We start from the raw sequence: 25,451 nt of genomic DNA on the forward strand, positions 1-25,451 counted from the left end.
TTGTCAGAAGTTTGGATTTGATCTGTTTTAATTCCCATTTTCATGTTTGACTATGTTGGAAAAATCTAAAGCTTTTCTTTGAGTTTGCCTGACTGCAATGGGGCCTTTCTGTGATTAATAAAATATATTTTGAAAAGTAATTGTGTTCAATGCTGCATGGACAGTTTTTTTTTCTTCTTCTTCTTCTTCAATAACAGTGTTTACTGGATACAATCTGTACATTTTCCCCAAAGAGGATACACGCCTGTAGCAGCGTACTCAACACGACCAAGAGTTAAGAGTGATAAAAGTAAGAATCTGCACAATGCAAGATCCATCAATGACGTTTAACTCAGAAAAATGCACAAGCACCTCCAGGAGAATGTAAAAAGTGACGGTGTCTGAGCTTTGTAATGAGTTAAAAAACTCCATCCCTTTCTTTCACTTTGAAAACTGACCTTTGTTGCACATTGACATTTAAAGTACAGATGTTTATTACTTTAAGCACTAAGATAAGTTTCACATATACAATCTTTAAAATAGATTGTATATGTGAAATAGCATAAAAGAACAAACAATACATACAACCTATCTATTAGTTTCTTCTATGTTTAAAATTAGATTTTTTGATTTTGTTTATATGTATTTAATCAGCCCTCAGTCGAGGGTATTTTACTAATATGTATTTTTTTTTATGAATTCTTGTGGTACCCCTCTTTCCTTCACTTTGTTAATATGGTCTCAGTTCTCAACTGAGTTTCTAAACTCGTCGGCTTTATCACATCTAGTTGTCCCTGACCCTAACCCTAACTATGTGTCCTAGCGCTTTATCCAGGCAATGCTGTCCTTTGCAGGATTAAGGGATACAAATGGGCTGGGGGACTTGTTGGAATTTCGTCTTAAATCCTGATATTTTCTATTTTCAGTGCAACCAACCTGTTGAGTTATTAGGATATTTCAAATAAAGATTTTGGCTTAAAAAAAATACAACGTGGTTATGTAATGAACTTTTGGTTCACGGCATTTCTGTCTGAGATAGTAGATCTAACTTCAGTCGAAGATGCTGAGGTCTCTGTAGTTTTATTTTCGGGGAAAACGGATTGTTACTAAAAGAAACAGGAGTGAGACATCATCTTTTTTCACATCTACGCCGGACACCGCTGCCGGGTGACGTCACGGCGGTTTATTTATGCTGCAAGCTTCCTGCCGAGTCTTGTTACTCTATCTGCCTCTTAGCGGCGCTCGTTGTTACTCCGCCTCTTCGCCGATCACACCACGTTTCCAACCGGAGGAGGAAAAATAAAAAAGTCGAGCTCCCGTATTTTCTGGGTACGTACAATGTCGCCGCCATCAGCCGTGTGGGGTCTTTATCGGGGGCTGAAACACTTGTTACCGGTTTTCAGAGGGCTAAACGCCTCGCGCCGCTGCCACCAGAGCGTGTTTTAGGAGGAAGATGCCCCGGGAGGAAAAGGAGGGAGGGCTGGCTAAAATACTAAAATACTGTGTGAAATACGCAAATATGTGGAGCAATTTGGAGTTCCTTTGATTACGGTCGACCTCACATTAGCAGAAGTCGCAGCTGCGCTGGTTTTAAGCAATATTCTCAATTTTCAGGGGTTTTTTTTCCCACTCTTACTGTATTTTTTTTACACCGAAATGAGGAAGATGTAATTGGTTTCGGTGCTCATTTAATTAGCTTCAGCTCACCGAGTTTCCTCGGCCACTCCTGACTTTGGAATAACGTGATTACAGGCTGCTAACGCGGTGGAAATGGACAGCGAGTTTTTCTGGTCGTGATAAAGGATGTCACGTCGCTGTGTGTAATGAGAATCACGGGATCCGTTGTTTTCAGTTTGCAGTTTTTGAGGTTTTTTTTTTTTTGTCGAACGTATAACTCCACCCCATAGTTTAAGCACATTTTTATTTTGCAGCGCGTAAGTAAAGTTGTCCTGTTGTACATCCATAATGATTCCATCATTTTACCAAGGAGCTGAAAAAGATGTAAGACAACTCAAAAATGCTGTCAGAGCCATGCCAACTAAATTGGCACACATTGGCCACTTTCAGTCAAGAATCTGTAGAATCAACTTTCGTTTGCAATTGCAGATCTGTTTTTTTTTGAGACGAAACTACCACATTGTCACATCTAGTGTGCATTTTTTGTGCAACATATCTTTCTATTTGTCATACTTGTTGAGGTCTGGCCATCCCCTCAGACTGGCTTTCCTGTCTCTGGTGAGGAGAAGTTTCCCCACAGCAAGAGCCTGCTACCACTGTCACACAAACACCATGGTGTGTTTTGCATGTATGCCAGATAACTAGATTTAGGACTCACCTGACTGGCAGGCGACGCTACTAAGAGTTAGAACGGATAGAAAAACCTTGCACCTTTGTCGTTCTACTTCAGCCAAGAGCCGCTTTGTGTTGGCTGGTCACATTATGTTAAATTCATTGAAATCAATGATGAGCACTGTGGGACAAGATAAGGCAATCAAACTGCTTAAGAAATACAGATTTCAATCAAACTGCTTAAGAAATACAGATTTCCTGATTGCCGTCATGAGAGCGAGTTGACCTGCAGTACAAGTCTGCTCCAGTCATCTGGAAAGATGTGCCGTAGTAGCAGGAACCAGGGAGAGTCGGTTGACATTCGTGACTGAGATGAAGAATGCTGTTGCACAGGGAACATGCTATTCTCTGTGGTGCTCAATCAATGATCAATTGGCTGTGACTGGGCAGCTTTGTGTGTGTGTGTAAAATCACAAAGAACTGAAGTAGATGGATGTGTTATCAATTGGGAGATTTTCACCTTGCGATAGATTGTGAATAAAAATAAATGTTTCTTTTAAGTAAAAGTAGAACCTAATGCATCTTTTTACTATTCTGAAAATAAGTTGTAGGTTGGAAGGTTAAATGGAGAAGGCCGAGTTAAAGGCATTGCAGATCTGCAGCGTAATATAAATTTCATTACCGCACCAGCTGCAACCAGATGGATGTGACGCTCTCAATCGTGGTTTCTCACAAACCTTGTCAAACTGGTTCTGTTTAAATGCGGAGGCTATTATAATACAACTATTACAACAAAGATCCTGTACTACTGCACGCATCAGCGCAATGCTTCATGTGACAGTTTTGCTTGAAATCAGCTTTCCGTTTTACTCCAAAGAGCTGGAGAAAAGACTGGTCTTCTTTGGCGTCACATTAAAAAGCACTTTGAATTTTAGATTCAGTATTAAGAATAATTTTAAGCGCTTTTAAGACGGACCAAAGTTTTAAAACTTTGGTCCCTGTACTTTGGTCCTTTTGAACCTGTACCGAGCTGTCGCTTCTCTGTTTTTCAAAGCAGAACATTCCCCGTTTCAAAATGGCACATTGAGATTTCCTTAATTTATTTGTCAAATTAAAACAAGCACTTGTTGTGTTTTTTCTTTGTAGTGGTGGAATCACTTCCCTGAGATTACTTGTGGAACGTCTCATCAATTTAAAAACTTTATTCCACAGGTCCCCAATTTAGGCATTATACCCCATCACATCAATTATTTAACCTTAAAGCATCAGGGATCAACTTGCTGCCTGACTGTCTGACTATAAGTTATTGTAGCTCTTTCACAGACACTTGATCAAAGGCCACAGAAGCTTCTGGCTGATTACAGATTACAGTTTAAGATTATAGATTACATCTTTGTTTGCTAAAATTTGTTTTACAATAAGGCATATATATGTGTGTGTGTGTATATAAATATGATCTTACAATTTCTATATTCACAAGCTGGTGTTTGCAGAGAGACATGCAGAAATTCTGTGACGGTGAGCTCTCTGTTTAAAGGCGTTGACACAGTTTCTTCTTTCAGTGTTATAGTTAAAATTCATGAAGATTACAAGAAAGTATTTTCAGAAGGTTTGTTTAGGAACTTGTACCCGTTCCCATCTTTCTTCCTCGATGTTTTAGAGATAATTGTACATGTGCCAAGTATCCTCGATCTTAAAGAGAAACAGCAGGTTTTAGCGGGAGTGATTAAAATCGCACCTAATTTATGACTTTTAAACTGTGATCAATTGCTGTTTTCAGTAAAGTTAAAACTTGGGAATGCTGAAAAAAGCTTTAGCTGTAACTGTTATCCTCTAAGAGTGAGCGTTACAACTGTAATATAAGTAACACCTTGTTGGTTTATTACAGATGAGTAACATTTGATGACTAAGAAACTACACAGTATACTAATAATGCACAAATGCTGTATTTCTACAGCTCTGATTTGCAAAGATCTTGTGATATCTGAGGGAATGTTTTCCAGAAGGCATATTCAATCCCAGTTATAGCTGAGAAGGGGCTATCGGAGTGGAGAAAAGTCTGAAAATCTTATTTATCTACAATGATCTTTAACAGACTTGAACTGGATTTTGGTTAGTGCTTTGCAGGGTTCCCCCGGTTTGTTCCATTATCTTTTAAAATAATGTATAAATGAATGTTCATAATCATCCAACCAATGGTGCAGGCAGAAGTTTCCTATCTTTCATTGATCAAACTATACAGTTAACATTTAACCTGACTTCTGTTGCAGCGATTGTCCCCACTGAGGATAGGAAACTTTTCTAGCGTCACGTACAACTTTCTTTGTTAAAATATGCCATTTTTTGTTAATGGAGAACTGGGTTGCATGGTGGGACAGAAGTTCTTCTCTCATGTTCACTAATGTCAGCTAAGCCAATGGGTTGAACATGATGGAGAGCAACAAAGGCAGGACAACTAAGGTGTTACTTTCTTCCACTGCCTATTAATAGATAATGCTACAGTGCGTCACCTTCTCTCTTACAGCTGCATATTTATATCTTTGTTTATGAAACTCTAAAACATGATTTTTATTTGCCCATTTTCACCCGTTATTCCGGGTCTAGTCTAAATGTTTTAGACGACAGCGTGGATTATACAAACTATCAAAATAACTATCACGATGAAGAGCGTAGCAGGAAAAAGAAATAAAAATAGAACAAAAAATTGAAAAGCGTGTCTTGAAGGATATATTTAAAATGATCCAAACATTTAAAAAATTGAGCTTTGAGGTTAAAAAGATGTTTTCTTGCAAGCTTTATTGATAACATTTCAATAAAAACCTCATTGTGTGTATGGTTTAACTAGAGCATAGTATTAAAGCTTGTGAGTTGCACAAACTGGGTGGAATGCAGTAACAAAGGACTGACTTGAAGTTGTATAATTTTCCCAAATTCCCAGAATCATCCTAAAAAACAGCAGGGATTACAATAAAAACTCTGCTTATACAGTTGAATTATGTACCTAATTGGATCAAACTACTCGCCTTTTAGTTTATTCTTGCCAGTTTAGCAGCCAAACTGTAGCCTTTGACAAACCTTAAAGATGAGCCGAACTCTCTTGCACAGGTCGACTTTCAAGTCAAGTTTGCGTCAAGTAGAACCAACAAAGAATGTCGAGTCATTTCACTTTGGAAACATGTTGCCCAACTATTAAGCCATCAGCTGATTCTGAAAACAGGATTTCTTGCTTGTCTGTTCTTGCATTGCCTTGCTTCCAAAACTCAATCAACAATCGCTACGCTCTGGAATTTTCCTCATTTCATGAGAAGGGGACAAGTGATGTGTTCAGGAGCACTAAGCGCAACTGAGCTTTCAGGAAATTGGATGCAGATGGGCAGAGGTTGCTATGAAAATTTAAATTATAACAGTGACATGCCATTTATAACATGCGTATGAAATGATTATTTATGTAATTACCCAGTCACAAGAATCACGTGTGGCAAAATGGTGGTGAATAAAACCAAAGAAACATTTGTTGCTAAGCTCCTAAAAGTAAGGCTCTAAGGTCAAACTGTTTTAAGTGAAACCGTTTCTAATATTGTCCCAACATCTGCTGTTTTTTTGTTTTTGTTTTTTTCATTTTTATCATTTGCCACACAAGAAAATGATCTGTTTTGATTCGGGCCTGCCGTCTAGCTCGTTTCGACCGAGTGTTGTGTATTCAGCTTGGCTGCGGTCGCAGCGGCGCTCTGACAGGCGCTCAGCTGGAGCGAGCCGCTTGGCACTCGATGCGATGCAGCAAACGATTCATCCGCAGCTTTCAACTGTGCTGGGGTCCACAGAGCTGTTTCTCGCTTCGTTCCGTAAGAGTCGCCAAGCCTACGCAGTCCGTAGTAGAGCTGTTGTCATAGCAGCATGAAATACTCCATTAACGTCCCCTCTTTCACTAATAATTAATGTTTGTTGGGTAATTATGATCCACTGTTCCGGAGCAGAAGCGGCGCATACATAGTGATGGAGGAGTCTTGCACAAAATTGATGTAGTTTCAAAACTTTCCTATGTGATTAATAATTTAAATCTCAGATGTTATGAACTCTGGAAGGTTGCATCAGTTGTTTTAGCTTTTTGAAGATGCTGTAGGAATGGGGGATTGGTCAAATATAAAAATTAAAAAAAGGTGGGGTGGGATTTTGGCATGTCTTGTAGTGATGTTTTACATATTCAAATGGATTTTTATGTTTGGTTGGCAGACAAAATGTCCTATTCAACTGCTTAAAGGAAACTGTCCGACTTCAGCCTGAATAAAAGTTAGTATTTGTATTTAGGAGGTTGTAGTATACAAAACATTTACAACTGTTGCATTAAAAAAAATTGACAAGATGAGAACTTTGGCACCTTTTCACTATGATTACGAAGTATTAATGTTACACTACAGACTTGACATGAGACCTTTTCTTAGAACCACCAGTAAAGTCATTATAATTTAAAACTGTGAATAAAAACAATGTGTTTTCATGCGGTCTGGTGGAAGAAGAGTGTTCTCCTGCTTTATGAGTCAAGTGCTGTAAATAAATGCAATTCTTAAAAACGAGTGTAATACCAGAGTGCTAACTGTTTAACTGTAACCACTGGAGCCGAAAAACCTGTCTGATGTCACAGTCACTTATCAGACACCTTTTGCTTAGTTTTATCTCGCACTGCTCCGCCGGCTGTCACGCTGGATGTATACAGGACAAACGCTCATAGTGCTTTATAAATGATGGATGGTAGACGAGAGTGAAAAGATTTGGTATTCAAAAGGGAATTAAATGTGGAAATTCAGACCTGCGTCAAATGGAGAAGTCGACGCATTCATTTTAGAGCAGAGGTGCATACTTGTGTTTGTGAGAACTGTGACAAGAGAGCTTGAACTGTGAAGAGGAAGCTATGATGACCCAGTCTTAAAATGAATATGGTGGTCGGAAGATGTTCTCCTTTTAGATTTTTTTTTTTAAATTAAGTTTTAATGTGTTGTATTTAGGACTCCAGATATCCCTTAAAAGTGCATTTAAAGTCCAAATTTTCCCAAAATTGTTGAAGGTGCTTTGCTTTTCAGTCATCTCGAGGCTGCAGTTTTAGCCTTTGTCTCAGCAGCTTTTTTTGCCACCTCTTGTTTTCTCCTTCCACATAACTAGTTGAATTATATGACTAAGTCAATGCTTTGATGATCTTGATGATTTGGTGAATTTGTCCAGGTTAACCCTCTAATTAAAAAACAAACAAACAAACAAAAAAAAAAAAACTTCTCAGCAAAGTAGTCGGCAAATTCATTCCAGGCTGCATCAGGCTGGAGTTCAGGAAATGCAGTCACAGGAGGGTTTGTGAGTCTGACTACTGTTGCAAATAAACCTTGAGCATTGTTAAGGTTTTTGTCATGATTTCCTCAAAGAATTTTTCCCTTGCATGTTTTAGTGTGGTGTGATAGCGCTGCAGTCTTTGTCGATTTCTTAAGAGACATGAAGTTGAGTTTCCACAGAGACTATCTAATAAAAAGCCCAATAGAAGCTAAAAATCAACAAAGTTTTTAGATAAAGTAAAATGTCAGAGCCAGACGGGAGACATGTTTCTACATGAATCCGTGTGGTCATACTTTGGTTTCGAAGGTTTGCCTTATCTTTTGTTTGAACACACGCTGTGGCACACTTCAGCCCCACCAATTTGCACAAGGCAGTCTCCTCAGTAAATGATTAGATGTCTTATCTCCAGAATGGCCTGTAACTGTACATATGAAGTGGTTGTGTTTTAAATCTAATGTAATCCCACTGATAAGCCTTCTCATATTCACAGTTAATGTCAGAGCGCGCTCCAAGCCTGACTGCCATTGTTCAGCTGCTGTGATAAGCTTTATGGTGAGCTTTTTCTCTCTTTGATGGAAAGGAAAACAAAACTTTGAAAAAGTGTATTTGCTGCTGTTTTTGTCTTTTGATAAACATGTTGGATAGAAACATGGCAAGCGCATGATTTGTTTTCAGGCTTTGAAAGAAATTGTTTTGAATGGAGTTTCTGGTTTAGTCATGAAGAACATTGGTACATTTATCAGTTTGAGTCATTTGTCTGAGGAAAGCTTGCCTTTCTCCTCATTTTCAGCTTTATTATACGTTTAGCCCAGTTCAAGTTGTCCCGCAGAATCTCAATGAGTTCAAGTTCTGATCTTTGATTCTGGTTCAATCTGACTGCTCAAGATTGAACGGTGACGGTGTTGTAGAGCTTCTGAAAACTTCTTTCATCATTTTGTGGTCTACTTTCCGGAAGAACTTGATTGGATATAAAAGCTGGGCAGGTTTCCAGTTGTTGGAAGTTCCTCCAACTGTTGACTAGTTTCTGTACATTGTAATTGCTAATGCCAAATAATTTTGATACCTATTTAATTCCCTCTTTAAACTCAGTGCCTTCGACATTTGATATCAAAGTGTTTATACCCACTTTAACAGGGCAAACTACCTTCAAAATGCTGAGCAGCAATATTCTAGACATGTGAAACTAAAGTGATTTTAGTTTTGAAGAATAAATTTTAGTTCAGACTAAATTATTCCACATCAGAAACTGCACATTCAACAGTCTTAAAATGTCTTTTTGTTGAATTTTTTGGGGGCGTTCAAACAATTTAATACTAAATGTCCAAAACAGATATGTTTGAAAACACAACTGTACATGAATATAATGTCAGTCATACATTTTCTTTTGCAATATTTATGATTTAGGGAAGGATTGGGGGGAAAATTCAGGCTTTTTGTTTTTTTCAGATATAAAGCTTGACTGAAAAAATTGTCCCTAATCCAGCTATGTGTTCCTGACAGAGTGCAGCAGGTTCAAATAAAAATAACTCCACTCTCTGCAACCTTTGACAACCTTCAGCAATCCCTCGAAGCCTTTATGTTTGACATTGGGTCCACAAAGCACTGGGTTACCTCTCTGCTCCCGGCTAAGAAGTGCTTCCATGAAGTGTTTATCTGTTCATTTCATCATGTAGGTGGCGTTTCATTGAGGAAGTCGCCAAGGCAGCTTTCCCGTCATCATGGTGAACATCCCAGAATACTATGCAGGGAAAAATGTCCTGATATCTGGAGCAACAGGCTTCATGGGAAAGGTACGGCAGTGATTTAACTGGCTTGTGAAATATGGCTGAACTTTGTGAACTGCTGCTTGGAAGTTGTTTTTTTTTACTTTCAGCTGAACAGTGCATGTGTGCGTAGTTGCAAGAACGTAATGTTAATGATGTCAAAAAGTTTTTTGTTTTTTTTTTAAGTGGTTTGGTCTATTTTTAGCTGCATAATGTCAACTAAACTAAAAAAATAAAATAAAATGGGGTCAGTGCTGACTCACGCAATGCTCCAATAAGCCAAAAATAACTTTAGTCAGTTTATCCATGTTGCCTTATAAATCATGAAAGTGACTCTTATGTTATAGGAGTGGAGGTGGAAAAGGTTCCTCGTTTTATAACAAACTTTTTAAGACCTTAGAATCTCTTGGTGTACTGAATGGTGTACTAAATATCCCAGGTCTGCTGCTAGAGAAGGGCACTAGCTGCCTGAACAAGGCTGAGCTAATAGAAAATACAATGTTAAAAAAGGCACAGAAAAAACAAAATTTATTTATATGACATATTGTGACTCTTTATCCATGATTGTAGCTGTGGTCTAGTCAGAGTTTAGCGCTTTAAGTCCAGCTAATTACTGTTGATTGTTGTAATTATTTTTCATTAAAATTCCAACATGAATGTTACTAGATAAAATCTGAATAAAAGTAAATTCTCGCTCCGAATTCAGTTTGAGGATAAATAAATGCATTTTCTTGTTTCTTGTCAAAGGTTCTGCTGGAGAAGCTGCTGAGGTCCTGCCCTGAGGTCAAAACTGTTTACGTAATGGTTAGGTCAAAAGCTGGGCAGAGCCCTCAAGCCCGCGTAGCCGACATGATTAACTGCAAGGTGAGAGCTGGGTGCTCAGAAACCATAATGAATGGCTGTCACAAAGGTGCGGAAGATGAGGAGCTTGTGAAAAGCCTGTTACACTTGTTTGTGTCCAAATTCATTAGCACAGTCTTATTGTATTTAAGATTATAGTGGACACTTCTCCTTAAACTGCTTCACAGTTTTTAATAGTCTATTATTACTCATCTCCTCTGTTTTCATCAGAAGTTTCGCAATACTGAACAAGACTTGCTTAAGGAGGAAAGTCCTAAAATTAGCACTCAGAAAAGCAGAGAAATTCAGAAGAACTGAGTTAACACCAGATGCATTTTTTTATGAATATTGTTAAAAACTTTTTTTTCTTCAGAAATTTAATTCAGAAAATGTCTACATTATGTGGTTTCATTAAAGAAAAAGTGATTTCAAGTATATATTTTTCTGGTAATTAATCATTGTGAATCTAAACTAATACAATTCTCAGAATGCATCCCAATTTAAAATATCACACAAGACTAAGAAAGAAAAAATACAGAAACGTGCAAGCCCCAGACATCGCGGATAATCCACTGGGAGATGCAATATCCACATAGCACAATAAAGGAAAGTTGAGTGGAAGGAAAAAGTGCAGTAGGAAAGAAGTGACCAAGCAGTGGGGGAAACTAGCCTTGAGAAGATTATAAGATTAAGCCCTTGTATGAATATGATTTAAGTTTGAAGCGGGATTTGGAATATCACAACACTGCATAAAGGATTAATGGCTCCATTAAGGAGATATTTCAGACCTAAACTTTATAGAGTATTAAGTGAAATGTCAAAGCCAACAACAAAATGAGCTCAAAACCATTGGAAGCAACTTAGAGCTACAAGCTGACTCATGCAAAAGGAGCGGCAACCAAATACTGCATGCATATACTTCAAACTGCATTTAGAATGTATTTATTTTGAACTAGCATTGACTTTTTCAGAGAAACCGACTTTTGGGTTTGAGCCAATGCCATAAAAATGATCAAATATGTACATAAAATATACATATTTCATATTTAAGTGTTCCACATTTCAGAGCTTGAAATGGGTACATGTAGGGCAAATATTGTCCTTTCATTCAATATAAATATTTGTTTGCAATGTCTCTTTAAAGACATTTGCTCTATTTTGTTTTCCATTTATCACAGTATACATTTAAAATGCAGTTTCGTTATTATAATTTGTTTTGCCTTAAGCTTCATGTTTGTTTTATTTGAAGACATGATAAACTTCTTTATTTATTGTAACGCATTTAATTTCTGACATTTCATTGTTTGTCTCAGTTGTTTGAAAGACTGCAAGCAGAGCAGCCAGACTTTGCAGAGAAGATCACAGCAGTGAACAGTGACCTCACAGTACTGGATCTTGATCTCAGCAAAGAGGATCAGAGCATCCTGGCTGAAAACATAAACATCGTCTTCCACTGTGCTGCAACAATCCGCTTCAATGAACCGCTCAAGTGAGTGATTTTTATTTATTTTTTTCGTTTCCCTTTTTATGTGACTAATACTCAATTTTTGACAGTTTTCTATGCTTGGCTCTTTTCAGCCCAGTGTTGATAGAGTGTACCTTCTGTTTGCAGTACACAGAAACAGAACACCTGGTACGCCTTTTCTGCTGAATTTAAGACACAGCTGCTTATTGAGCTCTACTTCCCATACAATCTTTAGAAGAAACTGAGTGCATAGCTATTTAAAGATATTTCTTCCAATTAGTGGTCTTAAAAGGCAGATTTTTGTTGTATTCCTTTTAGATTTTTGCAAATCAGACACAATGACACGTTGGTTTCTGACTTCACATAGATTTTCTTTTTTTGTTTAGCTATTATAGTGATAAAAAATTTTTAATTCTGTGTTTCCAATCAAATAAGAATGATCCATAAGAATCTTTTAGTGTGTAGCTTAGTGCATGTTATGACGTTTTTCGCTTTAAAAACTAAAAACACTACAACATTTAGGAAGATGTCAGCATTCAAAATATTTTATTTTCCTCACCTTTGTGTCATAAGTGGAGATTTAATCTCTATTTTGGGAACAGAGGCGACATCATATTGTGTTTCTGTAAAACAATTTCACATGTATTTTGGATATAAATAAACCTGAAAGAGGAGTGGTGTTCTATATACAGACTCTAAATATATTTGGTTGACATGAGTGGACAATGTCATCAAAACAAAGCAACAATAAAAAATCTGGCTGATGCCAATATTACATCTTTTTACTTTCTCTGTCTTTATTTTTAAAGCCTGGACAGATCTTGAGTGATGTTGGTATAGATGACTGTTCCTTGGTCTTTGGAAAACGGACTTTTCATAATTTAAAAAAAGTGCTGTATTTTTCAGTCAGTCTTCCCAGTCTGTAAACTAAAACTCAGTGAAAATCTCTGCCTGCGCTTGTTTTCTGTGTCTTAGAGATGCAGTCCAGCTGAATGTCCTGGCCACACAAAAGATGCTGGCGCTGGCCCACAAAATGAAGCACCTGGAGATCTTTATTCACGTCTCCACTGCTTACGCCCACTGTGACAGAGAGGTCATCGAGGAAGTCGTGTACCCGCCTCCTGTAAACTACCGCAAACTCCTCGACACTCTTGAGTACGTTTCCAAACAGCAGATTTATGGACAATTATGCAGATTTAAGCTAAACGGAATGTACTGTGTGACTGTCAAAAGTCCATGATGCTGTGAACATGCCAGCTCTGTCTTTGTTTTACTTTGCAGCACCAAAGTTGACGGTGCTGCAAACTGCTTTTCAGATATATTAGTGCAACTTTAAGATTAAATTTGATGAATGGAGAGAGAATGGCATCATTAGTAAACCTATGCTATATAGATAAGCTGAGTTACTTTTTGATGGCATTCGGGTGGATATGCCAAAACTGAACAGAATACTATTAAATGCTTTTTTTCTCAATTTTTGTCCCATCCTTTGCTCCGGCTTAGTGTTTCTGTTTATTTTTAGTGGTGCAAAGGGGCTTTGTTTGCATGTTTAAAGCACCTCATAACTCAAACCGTTTTATTTTCTCCATGCTAAGCTTATTTATAAGCTCTCAACCCATTTCTGTCCTATGCAGATGTTTTAAAAGCTACTTCGCTCATTGCATTAAGAACCTGTTTAGCAGGTCAGGTTAGAGTTTGAGCCAGTAGTTTTCATTGTGCTCAAACATAAATTACCTTTTTTATAAAGTTTGACTGTTGAGTCAAAGGGAACACTGTTGTTATTAGCTTAGGTACGAAGGCATGAGATATTAGATAATTATTCATAATGAATCTTGTATGTAAACTGGATAAGTTATATATGGTGTGTTTGCATTTATTTTAGAGCAACAGTGTACACAATGTTCTCTGTAGAGTAGACCAAGGCATAGAGGTTTAGATTCAACTTGTAAAACATGTAAAGTTAATAATCAACCCAACGAAGCATTTTAGATTTTGCTTTGGTTTAAGAAAAATATAACTCTGCGTCGGACTCCTCATAATTCTGGTAGTTAAGCGTAATCCCCTATTACTATTCTTAGCGCGTCTAGCATTCCTAGATGTTAGACACTGAAACTCAATACGACATCCCAGGTAAGTCTTGTTTCTCTGCCTTCAGCTGGATGGACGACGATTTGGTAGCAACGCTGACCCCCAAGCTCATTGGCGAGCGCCCGAACACTTATACCTACACCAAAGCCTTGGCTGAGTATCTGGTGCAGCAGGAGGCTGGAGACCTCAATGTCGCCATCGTCAGACCCTCGATTGTTGGCGCCAGCTGGAAGGAGCCGTTCCCCGTGAGTCATTCGAAACACTTGTTCTGCTTTAAATTTGAATCTATTCTGAAAACCTCTCAACCTAGAGTAATGTATAAATTGAGCCTGAAAAGGAGACATGTATAAGTTATCAAAGGGAACTTGTGCCAAAGAACAAGTAAAGGCTAAAAACTTGTCAGGAAAGCTAATTTGCAGTTAACAAAAAGAGTAATGCTGTCAGTTGATGTCACTTGTGCATAAAGAAGGTATCGGTGTCAGTTCTGGCCTGGCTTTTCCTCATAGCTTTGTCAAGGTCTTGGTAAAAGAGAATGTCCATAATTCCTATTGTAAGTTAGTAGCCTATAAAGACATTTTGCTATTTAATTATCTCAGTTCTAATACTATCCATTTCTCAGGGCTGGATTGACAACTTCAATGGACCAAGTGGAATATTCATCGCAGTAAGTAATAAAATCAATGCTCTTATTAAACAATAAGGGATTCATAAAGCTTTTGTAAAAGCCCTTGCTAGATTAAAACATGACGTAATGTTAAAATTCAGTTATGTGATGGGTCACATCAGACTTGTACAGGTCTTCATTAGGACACTGAAAGTCACTTTGCAATGAAATCAGTCATTACTGTTCATGTAAACATTAATACTCTGATATCAAGCTAATGGATTGTAGACACAGCCTCTGTGGGGCAATCTGATGGAAGCAAGACAAATAGGACTTAGTACTTCAAACAACTTTTGTGGTCGTACTTCATTCTGGTGAATTACTACCAGGATGAGTCCTGCCAATGTAGCAAGCTTGGAGTGCCTGTCTCGCTATTCCTGGAAAGTGTCTCAGCCTGTTTCGATGAACGTATGAGCTGACGTTTGGAGTCCAGAATTTCTCCTTCTCAAATTGCCGCATCAACTTTCTTCATTAATCTGCAAAGCAATAATTTGTCATATATTTCAATTAAACCTTTTTCTTTCGCATTATGATGATTTAATTTCATTGTTTGAGGCTGGAAAGGGGATTCTGCGTACGATGAGAGCATCTAATGATGCCGTGGCTGACCTGGTCCCTGTAGATGTGGTCATTAATGCAACTCTAGCGGCAGCTTGGTTCTCTGGATCGCAACAAGTCAACAGGTTCAAATCATCCACTTCTATTGTATAATCTGATCAGGTTCACATGAATTATAATAAAGTAGTTGCTTCCTTTTGCAGGCCTAGAAGCATCCTGGTGTATAACTGCACAACTGGTGGGATCAACCCGTTTCGCTGGGGCGAAGTCGGTATGATGTGTTTATATACCATTTTATTTTTAATGCAGCCTGTGTGGAGCCTTAAATAATGAAGCCGTCATTAAATATGGCGTAACCTTATTGTAATTTGTAGTCCATTGCCTGCCACACCTAAACCAGAAGCTTTTGCTAATCCATTACTAGATCGGTGAGTTGCACAGAAAGTGCATGTTAGCATTGCATGTCCACAACCTTTTCTCATGTGTTTGAGAATATATTGACATAGATTTAGTTTAAACACTGGATAGTTCAGTGGGGAATGTAAACTAAAGGACTGAATTAAATTCATGTTGAGTTTCAAACAGGGAAAACCTACAGGGGGAAAAAAAAATTTGCTCATCATTAAAAAAAAATGTTTCAGAACAGATTAATATAAACTTATGGGTCTGAATGAAATGTGGTGTTTTCTATATATGTCATAATTACACTCTACATCAATTTCTTATAGAAGGCCCTGAAATTAGGGGTCATAAAATCTTGGTTTTATTTAGAGGTCAGATCTTTAACTGCAATATAGATTTGATTCTGATTCTTGGCTTATAACAGCTTATAACAGGCTCGTAACGGATAGACATATTTTGTATCGGTAATGTATGAGGTTACATTGTGCTCAACATGGTAAGAAACGGGAAAAAAATGAAAGAAATTTTTTTAACAGTCTCCTTTTACCAAGAAGGCTGCTGGGTTATGGGATCCTAATTGTTCTGAGTTTTTAAGAGTCACATTAATCTTCTGTGAAATATTGTGAAACCCAAAGTGCATCCAAATTCTTGATCCTATTGAAAACAGTCCGTGCTCCACTGAGTATTGTCAAATATCCTATAAAGAACAATAAAACGAAAGGTATTATTTACATTTTTGTTTGTTGGTTGGTTTTGTTATTTGGCAGTTGTGTACAGCAGCAAAAACAGTCTTTGACCCAGAACATTATTGCCGAGTTTTTCAAGATCCTCACAAAAATATTCATACCTGCTGCAGGGCGTCTTACTGAGATTCAGTGGCTGTAGGTAGAGGCCTGTGGTCTACTGTATGAGGTTGCCACTACAAGCAGGATGCTGTGTATTGTTTCCTGCCACACAGAGGTTTTTGTGTGTTGGTGAAAGAGTTACATTTTGAACTCATCTAACTGGAGAACCTTTTCCACATATCCGTTGTATGTAACGTTAAATTAAACATACCGTAGGTTGAACCTCTTCACTAACGAGGCTGACTTTTGAATGCAAATGGTTGCACTGAATTTTATTTAGGGGTATTAGGTATAGGGTGTATTTGTAAAATATTACTGTGTTTTAGAAATAAACTAATATTTTCGCAGCTTTATTTTAGCGTATATCTTTTTGTTCAGGTCTGAAGCCAGAATGTGTGAAACACATTAACGCTGGTCTTTGTTCACTTGTGTTGAACAACCTTCTCTTCTTAGAGTACCATGTAATATCCACATTCAAGAGGAACCCCCTCGAACAGGCCTTCCGACGGCCCAATGTTAATCTCACATCCAATCACCTAATCAATCAGTACTGGATTGCCGTGAGCCACAAGGCTCCGGCCTTCCTGTATGATATGTACCTCAGGCTGATTGGACGAGAGCCCAGGTAACCTCGTCATAGTCGCCTGCTCGGATGTGCCGTAGCTGTGCTTTCCTAACGGTCATAGTAACTTCACGTACACACACCTTTTGCTGCTTTATTCTGTCACTTCCTTCTAATGTAGATGCCTAACATCGTAGCTGCAGTGTTGATGTGTGTGTTATTGCTTCTGTGAAGTTCAGTTGCCGTCAAGGAATGTATAACCCAATGGCTCTCGGGGACAGAAGAGGCTGCTTGTGGGTTCTGCACTCTTTGCATTTTGCTGCTTAAGTTTGTTTTCATCAGTGTCTAAAATATTATCTCCACTCAGTCTGACGTATAAAACGGGCAGAGATGCTGTTAGGGTTGCAGATCAAGTCTCATGTGATGGTGCAAAAAGTGGCAGGCTGGCAGAGACCAACCTGACAATCGGGACTGGCTTTTATTTCTAAAAGGAGGAAATGCGTCTTCTTCATCTCATCCTCTGTGTCCTCCATGTCCCGTCATGTGTGTATCTCTCTCCTACAGAGAACTGTATAAACATGACCTTCAAGAACAATCCCCTAGAGCAGGCCTTCAGAAGGCCCAATGTCAATCTGCGCTCCAATCCTTTTACTAATCAGTACTGGACAACAGTCAGCCACACCCTGCCGGCCCTGCTGTATGACGGCTATCTCACACTGATGGGCCACAAGCCCCGGTAAGATCACATCTGCCACAAACCCGTCCCACACTTTATTGTCCTCTTCCTGCTGCCAATCAACCCCTCTCTCCCCCCACACTTCACCCCAGGTTCTCTTCACATTCCTTCCTGATTTCTCTAGCTTGGATTATGGAGAAACTAAGACTTCTAAAGCGACTTCACCTGATCTCAGCGTGTCATCTGAACGTTCTCATGACAGCATAATTTGGGTTCTGTGCAAGCCTCCCCTTCGTTCAAAGATGGTTTCATTTATTACGGCCGTCAATTCGCACTTCTGCTGCCCGATCTGTTTCCAAAATTAAATAACTTTTGACTAATCCAAAAAGCGGCAACGTCAGCCCATGGAAATTGACTCCTTACAATCTAAAGAGTGAGTTGGTGTCCAAAATGAGTTTAGCTTGCACCAACAGTGGCTCCAATTCTGGAAGTGCGTTTTGAATTTGATTTGCTTTGTCATTAGCGGCAAATAATGCTCTGTTTTTCCACTGTTTGCTGGTCACTCATGCATGTTTAAAGCTTCCTTTCAATCAATCGCATGCACTGACAGAATCTGAGTCATTTCAGTCAGCCTCCATTAGTTAAATTGATTGAACTGACAGCACTTTGGTGAAAATTATACAAGCCTAACTTTAGGTCTAATTCAACGCTGGCTGAATCGGAATGAATCAGATTCAATTAAGGCTCTTTCCTACACCTTCCCTATTCAAATGACCATTGCTTGAATTGTGATTGCTTAATTAACACAGAATGAAGTTGGAGTATGTCAACTGGATTTACTACACTTACCAGGAAGATAATGATGCATAATATAGGAGGAAGCTGAATTTTTGGGTTTGTCACATTGGCGTTTATTTAAAGGAATGAATCGGCATAAGGCCGATCTAATTATTGCTATTTAAGGAGATGCTAGCTGTCTTCCTGTTCTGTGCAGAATAACTCCAGTAGACCATTTTTGATGTCGATGTCAAACCTGCCAACCACATTACTATCGTTTTTATTAATAGTATTTTTTTTATTATTATTACTAAGTTCTCCTATATTTTTAATTAATGGCAGAATGAGCTGAAATAGGTATGTTGGGTAACGCAGGTAAGATCAAATAAAAAATGCGAAGTCCTTTTTTTAAACTCTCATCTGTCTTTCATTTGTCGATTTTTATACTTCAAATATCTAATTTCCAAAGGCTCTCACGCCGTTGCTGTTTGAAATGGTTTTATTTTAAACAAGCCATCCAGGTAGAGTTCATTTTTATTCCATTTCTTCCAAAACTCAGGATTACTAAAACCGAGCTCAGGTTTGAAGGAGCTGAGAATTTTTCTTAAATGCTTCTAATTCTGGAGAGTTTTACAGAGCAGCAACAACAGGCACAATCCTACAGCTTGTGTATGTTGACAGGCTGATGGCACCTTATATCTTACAGTGGCCTCCACTCTTAGTTGCGCTCCTGGGAAAGATGCATGAAAACCATTTTTTTTACCTCTTAAATGTAATATTTTATATAGAACTCAAAAAACAGAGGAAGTAAATGAAACTTTTTAATTTGAGAAGATTTACGCCGTTGGAGGAAACGTGCAAAGGAATAGTTTTCCTCTCGGCGCTAATTTAAAGACAAAGAAGCATTATGAATTGTTTTCATTATGGATTTTCGGTTTTCAGAATGTCTTGGAAAATTATGTGGTAATTTTCTATTCTGGTGTGTTTAACTTTGGAGGTCTGTTTCTGCCTGCCACTCCCTAAAACAGAAAAGAGGAGAAATTTAAGACGAATGCATATTGATTTATTCAAGAAGTTTCTCAAGTAAAACTGAATGTCCTCATGTCTGCTTCTTTCTTCGCACGTTGTTTGACATGGTAGTGAAAGTGTTTTCTGTCATATCGACAGAGATATGTGAGCATATGAAGTTAAACCTAAATGAAAATTTTCCTCAAAGTGTTTCAGACAAAGAAGGAATATGTGGACAAGCACCTGATGTCTGCTGACAAGCATGGTGTCGTAACATTATGCTGTGGGCCTGTGTCTGTTCCAAGGCACCAGAAAACATTGTTGGAATCCACGGTTGCATTTTTGAGAAGTCCAGAAAACCGAACAAACAGAAATGCTTGCATGGTTGACCAGATGAAAAGCCTTCCCTTTTCCCCCAGACCAAACCTCGGCTCTTTGATGTGAGCTGAAGAGTGACGACTCTAAATGAGCCATTTCTAGGAGTGCAGTAAAGCATGGAGGGCACTGTATATTTTCACCTAACAGCTTATTTGGTGAAGGGCTACCCTTGGTCTATTCTGAACAAATATCTCATGTATTTGGAAGCACTTGTCAAATTACTCTGTCAAATCAATGCAGTAAACTGCTCTCTACATCTGGTGTCTCATGTTAAATATTTGAAGTTGGACCTTTTGCCTCTGCACGTCAACAGCCAGAAGTGTGAGCCGTCCCGTCTCTTTAAATTTCTTTACCTGTCCTTTCATTCATTTATCAGTCTTGTTCTTCTTCTTCTTCTTTTTTTTTTTTTTAATCCTCTTTTTTACCGACGCATTGTTTATCACAGGATGATGAAGACAATCACTCGGCTGCACAAAGCCATGATGGTCCTGGAGTATTTCACCAGCCATTCATGGGTTTGGAACACGGACAACGTGGCCATGCTGCTGTCCCACATGAGCCCTGAGGATAAGAAGGTAATCTTGGCTAAACTGCTGTGTCTGGTTTTACAAACCTGTCCTCTCAGTAACTCAGTTTTGCAGACATGTGGTGCAAGTAAAATGATGACCTGAAGTCCTGGTTGTGATACTCGGTGGTAAAAGTCAGCCTGGCTTTCATGGTTTTTAGAATGACATGCCTTACTCGTGCGTTACTCTGTAGATTTTATCACGATGTTCAGTCTCATTCAATAGCCAGGAGCACCAAACTAAATGTCTCGCGATTTTAACATGTAACCCCACCTTCAAAATATTGGGTAATAATGTTGCAAGCATTTAGCACATTGTTACAAACCTTTGTGGTTTTTAGACATTTAGTGTGGATATATATGTCCTGTTTATCCCCCACCAGACTGCATTCTTGCATCATTTTTTTTTTCATTTAGTGTATTTATTTTACACAAAAATTCCTCTATTACAAATAATAAGAAACGTCTTCTCTTTTTTTTCCGTTCCCAAATAGATGTTCAACTTTGATGTGCGCCAGCTGCACTGGGCAGAGTACATGGAAAACTACTGCATGGGCACAAAAAAATATGTCCTCAACGAGGAGCTGTCAGGACTGCCTGCTGCACGCAAACACCTCAACAAGTAAGGTGGCTGTGGATCTGCCTGCGTCTGTAGACGGAAACCTGCTTCTGTGCACAGCTTAATTTAGCTCCTGGAAAGTGTTGTGTGATTTCAAGAGTGTCATGATTGAAAACTTGCTTATACGTCACCTTCCAAAAAATGTGAAACAGATCAGGGGATAGTTTTTGCTGGTGGATTGGCTCACGGTTTGTAAACCGTGAGCCAAGTAGCTGTAGTATTATACTCGTCCAAATGTTTGTCATGTTGAAACCCTGAACTTAAATGTACTTAAAATTAACATAAGTCGGCATGAGATTTGTGAGATGAAAGGGATACAGGGGTTTTCAGGCATCTGAAAAGCACAGTGGTCATTTTTGTAAAGACCCCTGTACTCCGAGGGCCATAAATAAAAAAGAAGTAGAATCAACAAGCAAGACAAGTCTAACCTGGTCAGATTCAAATATGAAAATGGAAACAGAGTAAGGGCTATACATGCTGTTGGCACAACACTGCTAGCTATGTTTGCCCCAGATGTGACCTTTTTAGTGTATGAGGGTCATTGTGGAAAGAAAGCTTTTTAAAATCGTGTAGGCAATTTGCCGCATTCTGCAAATGACGTAGCTTAGACTGTCATCTAAAGAAGATGCTCAGAAGGAAAGAAAATGACAAGTTTTTAAAGGGAAAATAAAATTGAGAAAAATGGGGGGACAAAAAAGATGTTGTGAACGATGAGGGTCATGTTGTTCGCTGAATGAAGTCCGATGTTTCTGTGCCCGCTCCCCCAGGCTGAGGAACATCCGCTACACGTTCAACACCGTCCTGGTGGTTCTCATCTGGCGCATCTTCATCGCCCGGTCCCAAATGGCCCGCAACATCTGGTACTTTGTGGTGAGCCTCTGTTTCAAATTCCTCTCGTACTTCAGAGCCTCATCCACCATGAGATAATGAAGCGCGGACTCTGAGCAAGGCGGCGGCGAGTTGGAGGTGCGAAGACTGCGGCGCCTTTGGAGGATGAGCGCTCTGAGCGAGGAGCGGAATGAGCTGGAGTCTGCGGTGACATAAGATCTTTAAATATCCAACTCCTCTCCAACAAGTCCTCGCTACACGAAACACAGGACTTCTCTCAGATCAGCAGAGATTGGGCTAATCGTTAAGAAGACCCGGTTCTGTTTCCCTTTGGTCCTGCTTCACATTCTGCAAAGCTATGCATTGAACAATGCTCTGCTCCAAAGCCCTGTGAGACCTGCCAGGCCGAATCTTACTCTGCAAGAACAGAGAAACTGCCTCTCTCACCCAGAGCTGCAAGAACAAAACCGCTTCATTCTGTTCCTGCAATTTGTGCTTGATCCATATTCTGGGGAACTCCTTTTTTTTTTTTTTCTTGTCTGTTGTCTGAAATATGAAGCGAGTGTGAGACTGGGGATCTAAGAAGACTTCCAAAGAGTTTTGTACTGGAGTTCTTGTAAAGCTTGAAATTTATTGGCCAAAAGGAGATGTATTCTTGTTCTTGCAGTCTTGAGTAAAATGTATTTCTCTGTTCTTGTGTTGTATGATCAGGCCTTTATTGAGCATAGACAAAACAACCCATATTTCTTTTAGCTTTATTCAACTCAGCTTTTACCTGACTGCATCATTTCAACTTAGAGCATCAAACATTTAAAGGAATGTTTAGGACTGTGAGGGCGGCGTTTGTGCTGAATCATGCCTCACTGGACTTTCTTGCTCGACTTTTCCCGGCATGTTCCTGCGGAGCGGAAAATAAACTGTCAACAAGAACAAACTGCGGCACGTCTTCAGACTGCAACGGCTCACCTCTAAATCACAACCAAACACAATCCAGATTGTGTTTGGTTTTACTGAGTGCCTATAATGACTTTTTTTTTTCTTGCATCAGCAAATTTTACAAAAACCTTGTTTTTTGTCCTCTTCTGGTTCCTTTTTCTGTCAAATTTGTGTCCAAGATAGAAGCTTTTGCCAAATTCCTTTTGTGCCAGCAGCTTAGACTGAGGTGGGAGGATAAACTGTCCTCTTTTCAGCTCTTCTTTTTCCAGTTTGTCTGGAAAAGAAATGCCTTCAGGTTCAGATTATGCCCGATGGCTCACTTTTTAAACGTGGGCCATTGCTTTTGTTGTTCTGCTCCTCTAGAATTGAACTCAAATTTTTGTCAAATATTTTGTTGCTGCCATTTTGTGGAGTCTGTGTGGGATGTTCTGTTACATTTTGGGGGCATTTGTTCAGCTTCTATAAAAATCTAAATGTGCTTTTGTGGGTTTTTTTTGTTTTTGTTTTTGTTTTTTTCCTCATTCTCAAGTCTTGCATTTTAACCCTAGCGCCGTAGAAAGTCTCAATACTGAAAAGCACTTTCTCATATTTATCCACTGTTCTCTTTCTTATTTATTTAACCCACCACAGGGATTTCATCCGTCTTCTAAAAGTGTCTTAATGGCGTCATGTCTGTCGTGTTATCGTACCAGCATCTTTAAGGAATGTGATTCTCTCAGCATAAGCAAATGTACGAAAAACCCCAAAATCCTGTGCCTGAACTCTTGTTAATATCCGAATGTGGAAAAAACAAACAAACAAACAAAAGAGAAACCAGATGTTTTCTAACTCTTATTGTGTACAGCTCTATTTAGATAGATTTGAAGAGATGAACAGATGTATTTTTCTGCTTGTCATCACATGCCTACTTTATAAAAGCTTACTGAAGTGGCCTCAGCTTGTGTAAATAAAAACAGCTGAAATCCACAGTTTAGCTCCATTTTAGCTTGAATTTGTAATCTGTTTATGTAAATGCACTTGTGTCCTTCTGTCTGTGTAAAAAAAAAAAAAAAAAAAATTTTGTAAAGTCAGGCTTTAACATCTGGTGATGGCTGTAAGAAGATGAGGTTTGAGTTATTGTCTGGTTGAGAGAATAAATTGTGGCTGTTGTTCCTAATTTCTCTCAGTGGTGTCGGTGACTTGGTCTGCTGTGGGATCGTGGATTCTCACCAGCTACTCAGACGTCTCTCCACTGGCCGAAAACACGTCTGCTGTTTTCATTTACCCTCCAAATTGTCCCTGTGTGTGAGTGTGTGCGTGGTTAGTTGTGGCATATTGACCTGTGACAGACTGACGTCCACCGCAGGTCATCAGTGTTGGGTATCATTTCTTTTTAACATTAACAAAAGTTCCTTTAAAAAATTAAGTAATTTTTTTTCTATTTTAAAATATAAGAGGATTTTTTTTTCACTATTCTAACGAGGCTTTTGTTTGACAAGGTTGAGAATGAAAACGTCTCTGGATTGTAAAAGTTGCTCATTTTCCCTGGACAAGAGAATTTAGCAAATGTAGGAGGTCTGGAAAGAAATAAAATGTGACTTTTTGACCTAAATGTAAAATGCCACTTGGTGCAGAAAGCTGACTACACGTCTCCATTGTTGGAAAGATGTTCCTAAGTCGAAATCAATCCTGGAGGAAAACCTGTTGGGGAAACTGCAGAAAACTTTGTGGAAGTTTCCCATCTAGACTAAAGTTATGATTGATTGGTTTAAATGGAAGGGTCTTCAAGGGCTGGGGTCCTGCAACTTTCTTTCCCGTCTGTAAAAACAGACAGAAATAATGAGCTCATCAGCTGGACTGACTGCATACGGAGGAGGTAAATCAACCATTCGGTCCAGGAGTGTTGAAGCGGAGACGCATCTAAAAATTGCAGGACACCGGCCCTCGATCTAAGAGCCCCTGGTTTAAATCAAACGTCTTGTCAGAATGGCCCAGACTCTTGCATTAAGTGACGTTGCTTACATTTGTTTTATTCAATGTGAAATTCTCCTGGGCCATACCCTTTGCTCAATAAAATGCGCTGAATTGACTCTTTGTTCCACAGGTTTGTGCTTCTGTAGATGAGACCTGCGTGATTGACAGTGGAATAGATGAACCATTAGTCTCAATCTGTCCAGTTGACCTGTTTCCTGTGGTGCATAACAGATCTGTCCTCCTCTTCCAGCACTGTATGTGGAAGGCAGATTAAAGTGGCATATTGAACAGCTCCATTAAGACTTAATGCTGCCTTTCAGTATTAAACCCGATGCCATGAATGAACGGAGGGGTGGCCTGCCCTCATTATGAATGACTGAAGTCATGATTTACTGTAAATATCTATTTAAATGCCCTCGATTGACTTATTTGCCTTTACAGATTTCATTTTAACTCTTCTTTACTAACGGGTTTTGAAGGACTATCCAACTGTAAGGATGGGTGGCATGATGTGAGTGGAGCCTGGCTCTTGGTTTTGGAGTACTTCTACATTTTCGAGATTCTCTTAAAATGCCTGACTTGGTTCATGCTTACCTGAAAGTCTTATGAATTGGTTTTCTATCATCAGGTTGTGACTTTCCACATCTAGATAAGGATGGATGAAGGAAACTATGGAAAATGGTCCATTTTCAGATGATACTCCTTATCTTAAATGTTACTTTTCTTTCTGTCTCCTTTCTTTGCTGGCTACTTTTGACCTTTGTCTGTTCCTTGTATTCTTCTTCCCTTCAGGCTCTGGATTTGTTCTTTACTAAAATAACTGTATATATTAACATTATTTTGGATTTTCTCTTATTCTAAAAAGAACAGTAAAATGAGCACAACCATCATGCAAGGCACAACAAGTGGCTGCTTCCCTTTGAATGGACGCCCGAAACTT

General features: G+C 38.8%; 1 protein-coding gene across 3 annotated transcripts; it reads left to right on the top strand.

The window, feature by feature from the left end:
* The first annotated feature begins 1,180 nt into the window (after nucleotides 1-1,180).
* Nucleotides 1,181-23,718, top strand: far1 (fatty acyl CoA reductase 1). Of its 3 annotated transcripts, none has more exons than XM_055030804.1 (13): nucleotides 1,183-1,308; nucleotides 9,258-9,374; nucleotides 10,095-10,211; nucleotides 11,501-11,676; nucleotides 12,628-12,807; nucleotides 13,808-13,985; nucleotides 14,360-14,404; nucleotides 14,960-15,087; nucleotides 15,166-15,233; nucleotides 16,663-16,834; nucleotides 20,056-20,185; nucleotides 20,670-20,797; nucleotides 21,562-23,718. In XM_055030804.1, exons 2-13 carry the CDS (start codon nucleotides 9,303-9,305, stop codon nucleotides 21,719-21,721), a joined length of 1,554 nt encoding a protein of 517 aa, XP_054886779.1. In that variant the 5' UTR covers nucleotides 1,183-1,308; nucleotides 9,258-9,302; the 3' UTR covers nucleotides 21,722-23,718. The 3 variants fall into 3 exon arrangements, with proteins under 3 accessions (XP_054886797.1, XP_054886779.1, XP_054886789.1); XM_055030814.1 differs by lacking the exon at nucleotides 16,663-16,834 and adding an exon at nucleotides 17,336-17,507; XM_055030822.1 differs by lacking the exons at nucleotides 16,663-16,834; nucleotides 20,670-20,797; nucleotides 21,562-23,718 and adding an exon at nucleotides 17,336-17,507 and having other exon boundaries at nucleotides 1,181-1,308; nucleotides 17,600-20,163.
* The last annotated feature ends 1,733 nt before the right edge of the window (nucleotides 23,719-25,451 follow it).

The sequence above is a fragment of the Poeciliopsis prolifica genome, unplaced genomic scaffold (genome assembly GCF_027474105.1).
Source record: "Poeciliopsis prolifica strain line A6 unplaced genomic scaffold, Auburn_PproV2 SCAFFOLD001, whole genome shotgun sequence".
NCBI classification, from domain to species: Eukaryota; Metazoa; Chordata; class Actinopteri; order Cyprinodontiformes; family Poeciliidae; genus Poeciliopsis; species Poeciliopsis prolifica.